Source organism: Copidosoma floridanum, unplaced genomic scaffold (assembly GCF_036245765.1).
Source record: "Copidosoma floridanum isolate Cflo_tuat_1 unplaced genomic scaffold, Cflo_Japanese_pri ptg000021l, whole genome shotgun sequence".
NCBI classification, from domain to species: Eukaryota; Metazoa; Arthropoda; class Insecta; order Hymenoptera; family Encyrtidae; genus Copidosoma; species Copidosoma floridanum.
Window position 1 is genome coordinate 28,691,196 of NW_028321898.1, and position 12,849 is coordinate 28,704,044.

Sequence of the window (12,849 nt, forward strand, 5' to 3'; positions counted from 1 at the left end):
ATTAGATAAAATGCAATTTATTAAATAACTGACACGTGTTTTGGTGTGGCAGTAAAAAACAAAAATGAAGGGCATAAAGGAATGGAAACAAACACTGGTACAACGCAACTGTTTATTATTCACAGAGAAATAATATTAAACAACACAAATTTTAAAAATTTTTAAAAAATGCACAATTGCATAAGGAGTCCATGTACAAATCAGCGCAACGTTCTTGTATAATGTGCACATTTCACTCAATCAATAATCAACTAATCCACTGTAAAAAAACAACAACAAAGAACAGTTAGAATCCAATCCAATCCTCAGAAAAAAGTTATGAAGAAAAAATATCACAAATTACCGATGGCCTCGAGGACTGGAGTACCTGGGCGGCGTGCGGTGCCGTCTACTGTTACTATGATGCCTAACCCCTCGATGGTCCTTGTCGTCCCGTCCTCGACTACTGCGGTGATAATCGCGACCGCGATCACGGTCATAACTATTGCGTTCCTTGCTCCTGCGTCTGCTACTGCGTACTGGTGGAAGTGGAGGAGGAGGAGGAGCAGGAGGCCGAGCCGAGTTACGTTCGTTGGGACTTGGCGAGCGCGATGGCGTTGAACGCGAGTCCGAGCTGTGACCGCCTTCATACCTGTGACGGCGTTCTCTTTGCCTGAAAATTAGTTTTTTCTAGATTAGTAAATATTTGATGAGTTTCAGATAATTGATTTTTTTATTACATGCATGTTACTTACTTTCTGCGAAGTTTAAGGGACATTTCCCTAATCTCATCCTCTCTATCCTGCCTTTGTTGTTCAAGTTTTTCAATTCGAGCTTGTTCAGCTTTTTTATCTGCTTTGTCTGAAAAGAAATTATGAACAAAATTATTTTAGCACATCAACATATTATGTTAAAATAGAGGAAAAGTGACTTACATTGTCTGTTCAGCAAAGCCTGCATTTTCTTTTTAAGCCGCTCCTGCGGAGTGATTTTCGAAGACTGAAAAATAGAATTCTTACAGACGAGTTCAAAGTATACAGATCTAACTGATACATCTTTTGACAATTGATTGTATGTTTATAAAAATTATAAATTAAAAAATCATTTTACACGTATGCGCACAAATAAAAGGTGCATTGAAAACCATTTAGAGATAGATAGATAGATACAGAGAGAAAGCGATATTTGACTGTCTAAAATTTAAACTTTGGAGCTACAGAAATTTAATCAAAGGTTTTACGAGTGATTTCAAAGTTGCACTCGTGAAATATGCACATGCTACTTGTATGTAAAAATACAAAATTCATTTCTTTTGGATTTTTTAAGATGAGGAAAAGTACATGGTTTGTTTGTTTGCATTGTGCATTAAGTGACTAATAAAGCGTTAAGGTTCTTACTGACTTTGTGTCCGCCACCAGAATTTGTACTTAGCCCTGCTTTTGGCTTGTTCCTGTGATAACCATAAAATTTTAATAACTTCTTGACAATCTTAATTTTTACAAAAATGATCAAGAGTGGCTTACATGTTAATATTAGACGAAGATTTTTGTACTATTTGCGAATTTTTATCTTCATCAGACAATTCTAGTTCCAAACTTGAAGACTTTCCCCGTCGACCGTAATATCTAGATGGATTTTACTACCATTATTCATACAATCCACACAATAAAATAGACTTAAATATGATACCAAGCTCATTGACAATAGTATCTATACCTTGGCACAGCAGCAGGTTTGTTTGATAACACAGGCTGAGCTCCCGCGGGTTGTGAACGAGCTCCTGGTGACGCAGCGCTTCTGGACTTGGAATTAGATACACTTCTGGATGACCTCGACCTCGATCTACTTCGGCTCTTACTCCTGGATCGCGTCCTGGACCTGGATTTGGTTTTCGATCTTGTCTTCGATCGCGACCTCGTCTTCGATCTTGTCTTGGACCTCGAACATCGTCGTTTGGACCTTGAACGAGATCTCGAGCTGCTGCTACTGCTACTGCTGCTGCGTTTCTTGCTGTTACTTCTTCTTCGGCCTTTTCTCGAAGATGATCGCGACCGACTGCGGCTAGAGGTTGACGACCTTTTCGAGCGAGACCGGGAGGACCTCCCGCGTTTAGAACGTGAGCGCGACGTCGACCGTGACCGTGAATGTGAACGACTGTAGGACCGTGATGTTTTGCTGCGCCAACTGCGAGACCTTGATCTTGAGTACGACGACCTTGAGCGAGAATAGCGTGAACGGCTACGCGACCTTGACGTTCCATACCTTTTCGTCCTTGAGCTGTCTTGTCTCGATCTGAAATGAAGATTGTTTTCAAAATTTTTGTACTAGCAAATTATGGGTTGGTAAATGCTGCAATTTACCTGGAATATGGAGGACTCGACCTTTTGGAATCACGCCTTCGGTAAGATTTACTTCTTGAGCGTGAATTACTTCTAGACCTAGACTTAATGGCTTTTCTCGATGATCTATCATTTTCGACCGGACTCATCGACTTTCTTTTTCGTTGATTTGTGGAATTGACTTTCTTTGACGCGGGCTGAGAAGAATTTGCATTGATCGCTTCTTCCTCACCGCCGAAACTCGTTATGTACGTTATTTGTCCTGCATTTGCAGGCGATGGTGAACGCGAACGAGATTTGGAAGACGACTTTCTATATGGATTATATTCCGGGCTTTCTCTAGCAGCATAACTGCAATTAAATTAATATTTGTTGTACAGGGAATTTATTACCCATCTTAATCAAAAGTTTAAGCATTAACTACCTCGGAGGACTCATAACACGTCCGATCATTTTCTTTTCTCTAAATGCTCGTCTCTCTCGCCTGGATCGACGTCCCTGCATTATAATACAAATGTAAATACTTTTCAATAGTTACTATTCTCGATCAAATTTTTTTTTCATACTCACAGAATACATGGCTTTTTCTTCTTCTTGCTTTCTAGCTTGTCGCAATGTTTCAGCTTCTTCAAAATCTTGAGTCAAAAAACTAAAGTAATCAGCGCCTAAAAGTCCATACTTTTGGCCCACTAAGTTCATTTCATGTGCCTGGGAAGACTCGATTTGCGATACATCCACACAAATGTCTAAATCGATGTCACTGTCATCGTCTTCTTTTTCTTCTAATGGGGCTGGTTCCGAAGCCTTGGGCGGTTCTGTTATTGGTTCATCAGTTTCGTAATTATAACCTATAGCAGCAGTGTTACTCGACTTTTTCTTGTCTTTTCCAAGATCTAATTTTGATGAACCAAACTGTTCTTCAACATGAATTTGATGAAGAAATTTTTCCTCAGTTACTATAAAAAAAACGTTGTTTCTTTTCATTAGATGGCAAGATGCATAAATAATTTTCAATCTTGTTTTTACCTACCACCAATAAATTCATTTTGAACTATTATTCGATACCTCTCATAGTTTATATGCCTATCTTCACTGGTTAAAGAAATATCAATGTCGTTTGCGTTATTAGCTTCAGGAATCCAGTCCAAATGAGCTCTCACATCGAACCTATCTATTAAATTTTCTTTGTTACCTTGCCAAGGCATCCTAAAAAGCAGTAGGTTGATACAGTACCATAAAACTGTACGGGAATACATAAAATTCTTTGTGTAAGCTTACATATTAGCGGGACTATCGCCTGCTGCAGCAATGACAGGATCCAAGTGGATTTTACATGGTCTTCCATGAACTTGAAGAAACTGTGTTGGATCTGATTTCTGTGAACAAAAATAATTAAAATTAAAATTTAAAAAAACATACTTTTCAACTATTTCTGTAAAAGTTAAGGTCACTTTGGTCTCATTGAAGTTGATGGTCTCGTTCAAATACTTAAAGGACTCTAAATCAACCTCAAATTTAACAATGAATATTTTTATCAAACATAAGCTAATATTTCTCAAGATGTTTAAGGGGATTCTGTATATCGACCAGAGTGGTAATAAATTATCATGATTAAAACAAACTGATAAAACGTTTTGTGCTTCTGCAATGTTAGATTAGAAAATATTGCCACCAAATAGCTATACTGTTGACTATAAATCAATGTCATCAATGTCCGTTTCGAGAATTATGTACTGCACTCAATCTGCCACGAAAATGCTCCACTTTTAAACTCAATTCATACAAGCAAAATCGTACAATTATTTCTACGACTTTTAATTTGATCCATCTAATTCCAATGCACGTGAACACTTGAAATGTTTTTTGAGCTGAAATAATCGAGTTACAAAACTAGAGCTTCATAATGATCATGTAAGCAAACAACAATTCAACGTTGAAAATTACCAAATTATCCTCTTGAATGAAAAAAAAAAAAAAACCTTCTAGGACTCCTTCCAAACCTTAATCCCTTAAAAAAGATACACTTAACTAATGACACTTATATACTCACAATTTTCTCGTAGTAATCCCGTCTGCGTTCAGCACGACGCCGATAATCGACGAGCATGCCCCGGATCTTTTTCTCCTGCTTTCGGGCCTCGTGCCACATTCTACCACCGGTTTTCTTCGCCGAGAAACTCATCTCACCAGCTGCTGTTGCGGTTAAGCGGTATTCACAAAAATAACGTACTACTTTACTTCTTTCCTCGATGACGACGACTTTGATGAACTCCGTACTTCGATGACGTCCATTTTTTAAGTACACTGTTGGATTAGCTGGGGTGCCTGTGTATCCTGCAGTCCCGTACCGCTCCCAGCGTTGAGTTAGGCGGATTCAATATCGGAACTTTTTCCCTAGATCGTATATATAGCTATAAAATCTAGGGAGAATGTTCCGTCGAGCAGACAGCACAGCAGTGAAGGGGCATTGCCAAAGACACGCGGTAATATTATAACACAAGCGCCTATCACCCAATGACCCGGGGCACTAACTGGCCACTCTTTTAAATGAATAATTATTAATAACATGAGCGCCTATTACCCAATGACCCAGGGCGCTAACTAGCCACTCTTTTAAATAAATAATTATTAATAACATAAGCACTTATCACCGTATAACCTGGGGGGCTAATTGCAAATCTAGTAAATAAATAATTATTAATAAATATGTCAAGCACCTTTTTCCTGATAATCAGGGACACTTATTTGCAACACTATTAAATAATTAAAAGTTGATCGATAACATATGTAAACATATCACAATTTTAATTGCCTATCTAGTACGACAAAGATCTTTTTAAATGGCGCTCTTGTAATTCCTTGATAATTTATTATTTAATAGTAGACAGTAAGCGCCCCAGGTCATAAGGTGATAGGCACTTGTGTTATTAATAATTACTTATTTAACAGTGTGGCCAGTTAGCACCCTGGGTCATTAAGTGATAGGCGCTTGTGTTATTAATATTACAATTTTGAATTTCCGCGTGTCTTTGGCAATGCCCCTTCACTGCTGTGCTGTCTGCTCGACGAAACATTCTCCCTAGATCGTGTAGCTATATATACGATGTAGGGAAAAAGTTCCGATATTGAATCCGCCTAACCCAACGCTGACCGCTCCCCGCGCTGTTCTGGTGCTTTTTTTTCACAGCATCACAGTGAAAGAATTTCACTTGCTCTGCAGCCTAGAGCCTTATAGGTACTAATCTTTTCTGTACCTATAAGCTGTAAGCTCAATTCTCAATGGCTGTTGGCTGTATTCCGCAAATGCTGCCAGCAGTTAAGTTACGTAGGTCGTGGTAACGCTGCATGGTCGGGCGGCGCTAGCGTCAACCATAGATAAAGAATAGACTACTGCTTAAGTGCTTATTAGCAGCCGGGGCAGTGAAGCTCGCGTAGAAAGAGAGAGAAGACAAAAGCAGTCAGTCTTTCTCTCTCGCACACTCGGGTGGGGAGGGGGGGCGCGAGGGGCAGATGGACGGAGAAGGGGAAGGGGCACAGTTGCATATACGTATATATGTAAATATATATAAATGTATGCATGATGCTTACTCAGTAGCAGACGATGCAGTGCAGGTCATATATATATAAGGTTGATGCATGACACAGCTGAGGATATAGTTTTAATTATAAATATTTTGGAAGCGCAAGTTAATTATTTTGTACAATGGTAGAATTATGTATAGTATTTGCAGCAGAGCAAAGTTCAGCTAATAGCAACCGATCTTTTCATAAGTAAGTTATTTGAAGTCTTCCGATGACTTAAAGAATTAGGTATATTTTATAAGATGTAACTGAAAATAATTCCGACTATATATATAGGAAAACAAGCAGGATTTTGGTAAGGTTAAATGTGCGTTTTCGCACTTTCAAAGGAAAGTTTTAAGCTGCAAAAGACTAATTGAGTTGGGTAAAAATATATAAGGTATTGTCATCTCCTCAAAAATATGTTATTAAATGGCTTTTATCGTATTACAATCGTTGAACGTGTAAAAAAAATAAAAATGTAATTGCACCCTCAAGGCCCGTGTTATTTTTCCCCCAAGTGACTATATATATCGCGAGAGTCACGTGACCTTTTGGAATCCCAATACTATACACTTATGAAGAAAAGGGGCGTTTTCGTGATATGATATATTTATGATGCCGTTGAAATCGTTGAAAATATATCATCCTATATGTATAATTTCCTTCATCCGCGTGCAAATGATAGGTGTGATCGTGTGATGTGTTGTTGTTATATTATAACTACTAGTAACACCAAGTGTCAAAAAAATAAATAGATAGATAGATGCAACACGTATAGAAAAATTTTACACGTAGAAGTGCTGTTTTTAAATAAATAAAGTATAGCTGCTTACATACTGTCAAACGTTAACAGACATTTGATCTGAATGAGGACTGAGGCACAGACATCATCAGAATGGAGGAGACCAGAGCCAAGGAGCGTTGGCAGTTGCTCCAGAGCCTGCGATCCACCGTCGAGGGTCTGCTGACAAATGGAGTGTCCAATGTGTGGAACGTTTATGGAGGACTCAATCGTTTGCATAACATAATGGAGAGGATATTTAAGCATGGCTGCAGAGTTTTTGATACCAGTGTAAGTCTGTGCTTGTTGACATTCTCTTTTATGCAATAGAGCTCTTTTTGTGAACATCAAGTTGGTTTTGTTTGTTTGTTTGTTGGTCCACTTGGCAGTAATAAAGCTTTGATTGTATTTTAACTGGATCAAGATCCTACTAATGTTACTTTTAAAGATGTTCATGAAAGTTATTATATTGTTTGTGCAATATATTTGTTATTTCCCACAAAAGCAATGTACCATTTTTCTAAATAGGGTGAACCAGATTGCTGGATATTCATACAAGGGCTGAACTGGCTTCAGCCTTCATTGGCCTCTTCTCCAACCATCCGAGACTGTGATGAATATCATGACAATCTTCCAAATAGGATTATTTCGCACAAATATCTATTATGGTTATATAAGAGGTATGCCCATATAAAAATAACAACAGAGTGATGTTTTGTATCAGCACTAGGGTTCTATAGGGCTCTTGTTCTCTAGTGATATCCTCTTTGATTGAGGTATTTGTGATGTAAGTGATAGGTTTAAAAAATTGAATAACTTTTCGTAGTCTGGAAGATCACTCTTTATCACAGAAGCTATCGTGGCTGCTGTCGGATAAGGAATATTTGCTCTCTTGCCTGGAACCCTGGGCTTTTCTTTGTCAAGAAAATTTATCCGAGGCCACGCTTGTTTGTTTAAGGGCTGTAGAAAAAAATCAACCAGCTCTTTTGACTGAAATCGATCCATCCTTGGTAAGGATTATCATGGTTTTATTTTCTCATTATTTCCTTTTTTTTTTTTTTTTTTAGATCCCTTAAAAAACGTTTTGTACATATTTTCTACTTCAATGATTAAAAAAAATTAACTACAATTTACTGGTATAATTAAAAGTATTAAATTTCTTAGCACAGTATATTGTTTACAACAAAACAAATGCACTTGGTAGTAAGCGCGATTTGCATCGGACGCTCTCATTAACGCAAATAGATTGTGAAATGAAATTAGATGCACTAATGCGCATTCTTTGTTGCATCATATTGAGATATGAAGTCCAATAGCGAAATAACTTGTCGATCTTGTTCTCATTCAAACGGCCACAATTTACATTGCTTCGTTAAATTCGCTTTATTTCTTTGATAAAATATCTCCAAAAAAAAAAATGGCCTCATGTACACAAAGTAAAAAGTACTTTGTGAACGCAATGGTATTCGAATATTCACTCCGATCCCCGAGGCCACCTAATAAACTTTCAAGTTTTGTAAGTCAACAGATTCCTTATCAGTTACTCAATCTCTATAATACAGTTCTTACCCAACTGGAGTAGCAAGGACAGTCCGAAACGAGCGCATCGGCGCTCCTCGTCATTTCCAGTGAATCTCCGCCCGCGGTTTCAGCTCGAGCAGCAGCAATCGCTCGACGAGACCAAAGGCACCGAACTCAGGGTCGAAGAAAAGCCGAGAATAGAGATAGCGACGAACCAGCGTGCGATCAACGAGGAATTAACAAACAACGCTGGCGATGCAGTTTCGCTCAAGACCTGGAGCAGTTTTCCCGATCAGCTGAACGGAGACAAGGCAACGGCATCTGCAGTCGAGACCGAGACGTCGGGAGGCAAGAGGATGACAGGCGCGAGTAGCCTCAGCGAGCACGTTGCCCAGTCGATCGAGCTCTCGGATGTGATCAAGGTCGATTACCCCGAGACCAAGGCCATCAACGCCTCGACCTTTACCACAGCTGAGAAGAACTGCAGTCCTGGTTGGTACTCGTTACGCTGTAACGCGAACGGGGAGGTTGTTTTATTTTTAACCGAGGAAACATTTTTTGAGCAGCCAATTCCAAGTATCACAACGCCTCGAGGAAGAGCAAGAAGTCGCGCAGCCGAGATCAGCGCAGCAGTGGCAACGGTAGCTCGGATACCCTCAACTTCGAGGATAGTGTAGCGAAAAGTGCTAAAAGTCAGCCCTTGAAACCGACAATGAACTCGGACCACGGTACAACGGAGTCGGTGACAATTGTTGAGAACAATTCAAAGCACGGCAGAGAAACGAGGCGCAAGGGATCGTGTCTGGCTGGCTCAGCACCAGAGTTCTCGAGCGGTGGCTCTTGGAGTACCGAGGTCGAGGGTCAGCGGGACGTGCGCACCCCTAAGAAGAGTTTCATCGAGGAAGGAGGAAACAGCGTGCTGCCCATGGCTACTGGGTACTTTCCGAGGCCCAAAGAGGGACAGAGTCTGACGAGCTTCCTGTCGTCCGGGCAGTTTGCCAGGGCCAACGCTGAACTGGATAGGGAGAACGCACACTTTAGTATTTCTGAGGCGATGATTGCCGCCATAGAGCAGGTAAAGTATTGAGTAGGGTATCGTAATCGTGTAGTTGAGGTTTTCTTTGATAATGGATAAAGTAATGCATTGATATCTTGTAGATCAAGTGTAATCGAGAGCTAAGGTCAGCGGACGAAACGGTGGACGAAAGTGACGAGGAGATCAATAGTCTCAAGCAGAGGATAAGACTGAGGCGACGACAGCGTCAGGAAGAGCGACGGAAGGTCTGGACGCGCGATCTACTCAGTGACGGAAAAACTGATAGTATGATCTTTATTGAGAGTAACTTGTATTTAATCATTTTTTAAATTCAACTAAAAATTTAATTTACCTCTTCTTCTACGATCAGCCACGACAACTGATCAGAGTATCAGTCCTTTGTCGACGTCGCCGGGTACTCCGTCCAACGATAGTATTTCGACCGACGACGTCGATGATTACGAAATAGACGACACTCGTAGTTTGTCACAACAGCTCAAAAACTCGGGTAACTTTGCATTTCAAAGATAATTTTTTTTTTTTTTTATCTGAAAGTGGAAAAAAATATTTAACGCTCCAACAAGGGTTGCATTGGTTTTTCAGGATTATCAGTATCGATGGCGTCTCTGTATTCCGAAGCTGACTTGTACAAATCATCGCCAAAACATGGCCTAGAATCAAATTTAACTGACAGTTACATGTCAGCCGAAGGTGTTGCGTTATCTCTGATAAGTAGGTTCAGTGAAAAACACCTACCTCGAGCTAGTGAACTCAAGTGGCTCGTCTCTGAACGAGATGCACCTCAAAGAGTTAGTATATTACGTGAAAATTAAGAAAAAGCTTTTCAATTGTTGGTTGGATACCATTGTGATTTATACTTTACAGTTATTGCCTCTTCCGAAAAGTTGGCCAGTTAATCCAGATGAGGTGGAAAGTTCTGACGGCAGTATGGTCCCGCTTCGAGGTACGATTGAGTGGGCACCGCCAAGACCTCAAATCATTTTCACAGCCCATCCAGCTCCTGTGTGAGTGTAGAAGTTACATTGAATTTATTTTGAAAATTATAAACGCTCTACTACAATTAAAAATTCCCATTTTATCAGGAGACGAATTCTGATAGCTAAACAGAATTACCGTTGCGCGGGATGCGGAATGAGGGTTGCCGTCAAATATGCCAGCAAATATCGTTACTGCGAATACTTGGGTAGATACTTCTGTACAGGTTGCCACACGAATCAGGTGGCTTCGATACCTGGTAAAATTTTGTCCAAGTGGGATTTCAACAGGTCATTCACATGTTCCCGAATCAATTTGGCAAATTTTGCTGACAGATTATTGATGTGATTTAATCTTGCAGGTATCCCGTTTCGAATTTTTCCTACAGATTGTTGGACCAAATGTCGGTGGATCCTCTGTTTCGAGTTAATGATTTGAATCCATCTTTATATCGAAGGATAAAACAACTGAACCGCACGAGACTGCTACGAACGCAATTATTTTACCTTAAAGATTTTTTATTTGCCTGTAGATTCGCAACACAGTAAAAATTATTTTTACCAATTAATGATTATAATACTGTGCGATTTATTTCATTTAACATTTAGTTTTCTTTCAGTACCCAAGAAGCTTTAAGAAGACAAGGGAGCCACATGATATCTGATCAACACATTTATTCCATCGAAGATTTCTTACGGGTCAAAAATGGAACACTTTCACTCGAATTGAATAACTTGGTTCAAGAGTGCTGTAAGCATGTAGCCGAATGCATAGTAAGCATCAATCATGCTAATCGCCCAATACCCCGATATAAAAAAATGATTTCGAATGCATTGATATATTACTTGTATTCCTCTTTTCAGCTGTGTCAAGCCAGAGCCTTCGTTTGCGAATTTTGTAATTCTTCTGAGGTAATATATCCGTGGGAGTTGAGTAAAGTGACGCGATGCGAGAGCTGTGGTGCTTGTTACCATCTTAGATGTGTTAACCCAAATCACAACTCGAAAAGACTGGACTGTAAGCGTTGTACTCGACTGAAAGAGAGACGTATGTGTAATGAAAAAGAAGTCAACAATGTAACAGTGGCAATAGATGAGAGGTGATGGCCTGCACGTAGACAAAAAGACTGATCGTTACCGTTCGTATTTGTAAATTAGCAAAATAGCAGAATATTTTTGGGGAACGTACTGAACTAATAGTGCGCAAAAGGGCATTTAACGAGTGTTCCTCCGAGATTTTGGAATCTCAAATTTTTTTAATCATAGCATTTTGTAAAGTTGGAATTATAAATTTCAATGCTTACAAGTTCAATAACTTGTACAAACTATTTATTTATTACTATATAACTATTAATGTTGGTACAAAAAATCTCAATTAATTTAAGGCATTATAAAATTAATTATAACATTATTGAAATAACATCCCCAATTTACTTCCCATTTGTTGTAATTGTTATGAAAGTAGACAAACCGTCGCTGGTGAAAAAGATGACAATTTGGTATTATGATCTTGGACATATTTATGCAGAAAGGGAACAGCTTAGATGTGAAATGTAGTACTAATCTTTCAAGAGAATGAAACGGAAGTAAAAAACAAACGAAAAAAAGCGCTTAAAGCGTAAAAATTAATATTCCGAGGCAACCTTGGTATCATGATTGTGCTTTAAACAATTCATAATTTTTACTGAGCTTATCGGAGATAATATGTATTAATTTATTTTATAACAGTTGTCTCCTGTTTATTAAACCTAATTGTCCCCTTATTCTTCCTCGGCCACGCAGTTCACAAAATTTATTTTTCCTTAAATCAATATATTTTATATAATATACACCTTATTTATATGTACATAACAATAACATCATGACTAGACACATTTATTACGTAATGCCATTGAATCTAAATTTGATTAATAAATGTTGATTCTAATGCTGGTTAAAAAGCAGTAAAATAATAAAATTAAAATATTACCGATTTCAGTCGAAATACAAATATGTTGTAGTACCTGGCTTTTGTTGAAGATATAAAAAAATCTACTGTGAATCCCAACACTTGAAAAAGTATTTAATTAACTCATGCCTTGAACATCTTTCATACTTAAATTAGTGCACGATATGTCTCGTATTAACATGATGCAGTCACTATTTTATAATTGTGAAAAAAGGATAGGAAACAGTACATTAAAAATTAAAAATTTATTGTTTTAAATTAAGTCACATTTTAGTTAATTTTCACATGCACACTTGTTTCTCTGATAAAATATAACAACATTATATACATACTGTAGCATATAAAATTCAGTAGCTAATATTATGTACACGTATTTTATTTCAATTGAAGAATCCAAAAAGTGAATTATTACAATGAATCGCACAACAATAGCCTACAATTTAGAAGACTTACACAAATTTCGCATGATCAAGGTCGAATATTGTCGTCAAATATAAAAACAAGAATATCTTCAATCAAAGACATGTATCACTCAAGCACGAAAAAATTGTCACGTTCATAATTCACGTATCACAAACGAATGATATTGCTAACTTTCTTAACTAAAAAGATTTAATGTCACATTCACGCAATCACTTTAATGTGAAATTTTATTGATGTTTTTTAATGACGCTGACAAAGAATGA

The 12,849-nt window shown here is 38.3% G+C and overlaps 2 protein-coding genes across 8 annotated transcripts; one reads left to right on the forward strand and one right to left on the reverse strand.

Annotated features, from left to right (window-relative positions):
* Positions 1-98: 98 nt before the first annotated feature.
* On the reverse strand, positions 99-5,474 carry LOC106642551 (uncharacterized). 6 transcript variants are annotated; one of them, XM_089594223.1, is made up of 14 exons: positions 5,459-5,474; positions 4,369-4,652; positions 3,597-3,694; positions 3,349-3,524; positions 2,889-3,274; positions 2,743-2,816; positions 2,340-2,669; positions 1,696-2,271; positions 1,503-1,604; positions 1,381-1,429; positions 915-978; positions 735-840; positions 344-652; positions 99-259 (listed from the first exon to the last, which is right to left on the reverse strand). In XM_089594223.1, exons 2-14 carry the CDS (start codon positions 4,498-4,500, stop codon positions 241-243), a joined length of 2,421 nt encoding a protein of 806 aa, XP_089450349.1. In that variant the 5' UTR covers positions 4,501-4,652; positions 5,459-5,474; the 3' UTR covers positions 99-240. The 6 variants fall into 6 exon arrangements, with proteins under 6 accessions (XP_089450349.1, XP_023244923.2, XP_014212851.2 ...); XM_023389155.2 differs by lacking the exon at positions 5,459-5,474 and having other exon boundaries at positions 344-511; positions 554-652; positions 4,369-4,699; XM_014357365.2 differs by lacking the exon at positions 5,459-5,474 and having other exon boundaries at positions 4,369-4,699.
* Positions 5,475-6,008: 534 nt separating this feature from the next.
* On the forward strand, positions 6,009-12,847 carry Rubicon (run domain Beclin-1-interacting and cysteine-rich domain-containing protein rubicon). 2 transcript variants are annotated; one of them, XM_089594707.1, is made up of 14 exons: positions 6,009-6,089; positions 6,736-6,954; positions 7,192-7,343; positions 7,490-7,673; positions 8,226-8,676; positions 8,751-9,259; positions 9,343-9,505; positions 9,591-9,728; positions 9,824-10,029; positions 10,106-10,245; positions 10,324-10,506; positions 10,578-10,760; positions 10,836-10,989; positions 11,080-12,847. In XM_089594707.1, the coding sequence occupies exons 2-14, from the start codon at positions 6,778-6,780 to the stop codon at positions 11,317-11,319; spliced, it is 2,880 nt and encodes a 959-aa protein (XP_089450833.1). In that variant the 5' UTR covers positions 6,009-6,089; positions 6,736-6,777; the 3' UTR covers positions 11,320-12,847. The 2 variants fall into 2 exon arrangements, with proteins under 2 accessions (XP_089450833.1, XP_014203887.2); XM_014348401.2 differs by lacking the exon at positions 6,009-6,089 and having other exon boundaries at positions 6,527-6,954.
* The last annotated feature ends 2 nt before the right edge of the window (positions 12,848-12,849 follow it).